The sequence below is a fragment of the Erinaceus europaeus genome, chromosome 14 (genome assembly GCF_950295315.1).
Source record: "Erinaceus europaeus chromosome 14, mEriEur2.1, whole genome shotgun sequence".
Taxonomy (NCBI): Eukaryota; Metazoa; Chordata; class Mammalia; order Eulipotyphla; family Erinaceidae; genus Erinaceus; species Erinaceus europaeus.
The window spans coordinates 19,124,046-19,128,725 of record NC_080175.1 but is presented as its reverse complement, the minus strand read 5'-3'; the positions used below and the strand labels follow the sequence as shown (position 1 = coordinate 19,128,725).

At 47.3% G+C, this 4,680-nt stretch overlaps 1 protein-coding gene across 1 annotated transcript; it reads right to left on the bottom strand.

The window, feature by feature from the left end:
* Window positions 1-1,478: 1,478 nt before the first annotated feature.
* LOC132532873 (endogenous retrovirus group K member 8 Gag polyprotein-like) lies at window positions 1,479-3,413 on the bottom strand. Its single transcript, XM_060172260.1, has 2 exons — window positions 2,979-3,413; window positions 1,479-2,849 (listed from the first exon to the last, which is right to left on the bottom strand). Exons 1-2 carry the CDS (start codon window positions 3,411-3,413, stop codon window positions 1,479-1,481), a joined length of 1,806 nt encoding a protein of 601 aa, XP_060028243.1.
* Window positions 3,414-4,680: the final 1,267 nt, after the last annotated feature.

Here is a 4,680-nt window from a genome sequence, read left to right as displayed (position 1 = left end):
GTTCGCCTTGAAGAAGGCTGTTTGTCTCCTTTTAACAGATCAAACAGCCGCTGTAGGCAACTAGTGGGAAGTGACAAATATTGCCTAAGCCAATTCAAATTACTGAGAAAACTTTGCAAGGAAGCAAGAGTAAGATTAGAAGGAAAAATAACACAAGGTTTCAAAGGACGAACCTTAGAGAAATTTCTGAACCCAAGAAGGAAATCGGAGAAATTAGCTGTACCTTTTCGGGGGCCACATTAAGGCCATTCTGTTTCAAGGCAGGGATAAGAAAATCACGTAAAGCAGAGAGATCTGTGTCTATATTTCCCCATATCAAAATGTCATTTATGTAATGAAAAACTTCAGGTCCTTTATGAATATATGGAAGAAGAGCAGCTTTAACAGCTTCTTGGCAAATTGTGGGGCTATTGGCCATGCCCTGAGGCAATACCACCCATTCAAATCTATCAGCAGGGCTGGCATTATTAATAGAAGGAACAGAAAAAGCAAAACGCTTACAATCTTGTGGGTGGAGGGGAATGAAGAAAAAGCAATCTTGAATATCAATTGCCATAATCGGGATTCCTGCAGGAATCTCAGAAGCAAGAGGTAAGCCTCTCTGGGGGGGTCCCCAGACCTGCATTGTTTTATTAATTGTGCGGAGGTCTTGAAGGAGGTGCCACTTTCCCGAGCTTTTTAATTACAAAAACGGGGGAGTTCCATGGGCTTCAGGAATGGAGAACAAGTTCTTTTAAGATTTTTAGTTTTTCCCCTGGCAAGGGCCACTGCTCCACCCAGACGGGATCATCAGAAAGCCATTCTAGGTGAGGGGTTTCGTGACGAACAGTGGCGTTTAGAATTGGGAGTGCTGGTAAGATTTAGAATTTTCACCCTCATGAGAGAGACGCCCTGTAGAGGGGTCAGAACAGATAATCACATTTAAAGATTCTAATAAATCTCTGCCCAATAGGTTAGTGCTGATGTCAGCGATCAAAGGGCGGAAAAGTCCGGTAGTCCCATCAGGATCTTCCCAAACAAGTGGGTCTTGGGTCTGAAAGGCCTGTGTAAGGCCGCCCACCCCATGAAGTCTAGGTCCAGGGAGGAGATTCCAGTGCCTGGGCACCTCCTTCTGTCTTAAGATAGTTCTGTCAGCTCCAGCATCAATCAGACATTTAAAAGGTTTTTTGTCAGTCAGGAGTGTCATAATTGGGTGACCTCGTTCAATAACAGGGGTAGTCCACAATACTTCTGGCTCTGGACTAGCACCTACCCTTTCCAGCTGGCTATCTTTATCCTGGGTCCTCTTGTGGACTGGGTGCTCTCCCCTATGCTCAGTAGGGAGCAGTGCAGGGGGCAGCGGACAGCTCCCTGGCTGGATGGAGGCGTGGTATCTACAGAGCATTTATTATTTCCATATCTTTCCCTCTTTCAGGGGCTAAGGGTTGCCCCAAATCTAGTTTAAATCTTTGTCAAAGTCTGGCAAAGGTGTGCCATCTTTAAGCTTTAGAACGACACTCTTTTCTCCGATGATAGCCCTTCTGGCACCTAGAACAAAGTGTCTTAGCTTTCTGGTTGCCAGATGGGGTGCGGGGTCCCTGTTTGCCTTTAAAACACTGGTTATGCCAGTGCCCCTCGCGACCACACTGAAAGCAGGCTCCCTTCTGTTTATCTAGGGCAGCTGCAAAAGCTTGCGCCAAAGTGGTGGCCTGGTGAGTGCTGGACCCTATCTCTTGAGTGGCTAAAATCCACTGACTTGGGGTCTCATTCTTTAAAGACAAACATGCCTGACGGAAGTCTGAAAGCATTCCTTCCCATACTATAGTTTTTAATAATAACTGATGGGCATTTGGATCAGAAAATTTTCTCTCTAGGCTGGCCTGTACTCTGGTGATAAACTTACTTAAAGACTCGTCTCGCTCCTGGCATAGGGTAAGTATAGGGGCAGGACTCTCGCCTGTAGGCGGTGTTAATCGGTCCCATGCCTGCATTGCGCAGAGGTGCACCTGGTCAAAGTAACCGGGTGGAAACCTGGCCTCTGCCTGAAGAATTCCGGTGCTCAAGCAGCCTGTGCCAAATAATGCATTGAAATTCCAATCTGGCTGCCCTTCAGTATTTCTACGGGCTTGCTGCAAACACTCATCCCAAAAAAATGCTTCCCACTGGAGAAAAAGCGGGCTAGGCAGTACAGCTCTCATAATATCCCTCCAATCTTGGGGTGTATTTAAACTTTGTAGATAACCCTGGAGAATAGACTTTGTCCAAGGGGAATGAATCCCATCTTTGCGAATAGCAATTTTGAGTTCTTTTAATTCAGAAGCTGCATAGGGGTACCAGGAGCTAGGTTTCTGCCTGTTTGGGACCAAATTTACAGGGTACGCAGTAAGCTGTCCCAGGGAAAACTGATCTCTTAGCTGGCATAAGCATTCAGAGTCTGTCATAGCCACTTTTGGAGTGACAGGGAACAGTGAGGTAGTTGGAACAGGAAGAGGAGGGAGAGGGGCGGTGCACAGGGTCTGTGCAGGTGGCTGTGGATCCCACGGCTGCCTTTCATTTACTGGCATGTCCTGCGGCTCTGGCACAGCCAGAATCACTGGCGCGGGCAATAGCGCCTGTTGTGCCGAGGTTGGCGGCGCTTGTGGGAGCTGTACAGGTTGCGGCAGTGACGGCAATGAAGCCAGGGGTGCCTCTAACTGCACACTGGGTGCAGCCAGCGGTGACTGACACGGCGGCTGAATCGGAGGTGCCTGTGCCTTCGGAGCTGGCTCTGTTACTGCCCAAGGCGGTGATACAGGCAAAAATAATGCTTGTGGTATAGGGGGCAACACCGGAGACGGTGACCTGGTCCGTGCAGGGAAGGGCAGGGGTATCTGAGGAGGAGGTGGAGGTGGAGAGGAAGGTGCAGAGAATGGTGGAGGGAGAGATGGAAACTGCAGAACAGATTCTTCAGATTCTGCCCTTTCTGGAGAAAAAAGCTTAGACTTAGCCAAGAGAGCAACCTGATCCCTTAATTCCTGAATAGCAGTCTCAAGGCTAGCCTCTTTTTTAGTATCTGATCCTTTCAATTCCTTTAATACTTGCACTGGGGGTGCCAGAGTGGCCCCGCCCTCCAGCAACTTGGCTGAGGGAGAGCTGTCCCTTTTCTCTGGTTCCTTAGCAGATGCTGCGCACTGTTTTAATGCAGCAATGATTGCCAGGAACTGAACATCTAGTTCTCTTAATCCTTTAGCTTCCTCCTTGCGGGCTAAATATGCCACACAGGCCCATGACTCCATGTCATAGATATGGTCTTTCCTAAACCAGGGGGCTATATGAATCACCACATTCCAAAATCGTAGGGCCTGTTTCTTTGATAGCTTTGACGCTCTGGTAGCTAACAAGTCTCGAAAGCACTTAATTGGAGGTTCCTCCTGGGTTGAAAAAAAATTCCCCATGTCAGTTTAGCTCAAAAATTAGGTGAGGGTCTAGAACAAATGTTACAAAATTTGGATAGGAGGAAAGATTAGGTCAGACCCGTTAAGATTCAATGGGGGAAGAATACTCAGTTTCTCAGAGCCTGGCCAGGGTTCTGTTCCACTGAGGTTCTCCCTCTGTATCCTCTCCATGAGCTTCCCTGGAGTGTGAAAAGATAGGGAGAAGGAGAGAAAGATCACAGGGGCTCAAATGAGAGCCTAGGGGTTACCTTTCCGATGTGCTTCGCTATATCTTCTTGATTTCCTGAAGCTACGGTCCTGATCCCCTCGGTTGGGCCAGCGTTTTTCAACCAGGTGAGGGCTGATGCCTGATGGGCCGATTTTCTCTTGAGGTCGGGAAATTCTGCCCCACGCTCTGGGCGCCAGATTTCGGGGTGTCTCTCTCCTTCTCCGGCAGGGTAGCCTCCAGGGGAAAGGTAACGGGCTGGTTCTTTCTTGCTCACGACAGGGGTGACAAGAAGTAAAAGACACCAGGGGACTCTTAGCATGAATCTAGAATCTGAGTCCTTGAGTCCCAGAATCCTAGAGTCCGTTTATTAGCAAAATTGACATGAGTTAAATAGAAAAGCAATGGAGGTAATTATTGTTGAAATATGACAGAAATTACAGGTTTCTTAACAGTCAGCATGCCCCCAAGGTAGGGGGCTGGTATGACAGGAATTGATGAGATACAAAACAGTTATTTTCCATGACACAAGCAACTTAATTATCCAAAGGTATTTGACAGAAGCATAGGGGTTAAACCCGTAGGGTGAGACAGAAAGAAGATGAATATCAAAAGGCCATATAGTTTGGAATTTCTCTTGTCTGGGGTTTGAGGTGTGTGATGAAGTGTGTGATAAGGTGTGTTCTTCTGTGATCAGAAGGTGACTTTGAATGAGTGAATCTGCGGCCATGTGGCCTGCAGTTAATGGAGGGAAGTACTGTGGTATCTGTGGGCCTGAGAGTCAAGAAGGAAAGAACCAAGTCTGAGTTTCCCCCCTTATGCTCACCTCGGTTGAGAGAGACTTACCAAGAGGTTATCTTCTCAGACCTCCATCCAAAGATGGGGGTGGTTCTCCCTAAGCTCTATCAGGCTTACAGATGTTCCCAATACATTTATTTTATTACTTATTTATAGTTTGGCTTTTTATTTATGTATTTACTAAAGTACTGCTCATCTCTGGCTTATAGTGGTGCAGGGGATGAACCTGGGACTTTGGAGCCTCAGGTATGATTGTCTGCATAA

Excerpts from the sequence above, each read along its gene's own strand:
- LOC132532873 (XM_060172260.1), bottom strand. The coding sequence starts at position 3,413 with ATGGGGAATTTTTTTTCAACCCAGGAGGAACCTCCAATTAAGTGCTTT. Across the intron at positions 2,850-2,978 it reads TTCAGGAATTAAGGGATCAG|ATACCCCTGCCCTTCCCTGC; the intron begins GTTGCTCTCTTG and ends CCTCCTCCTCAG.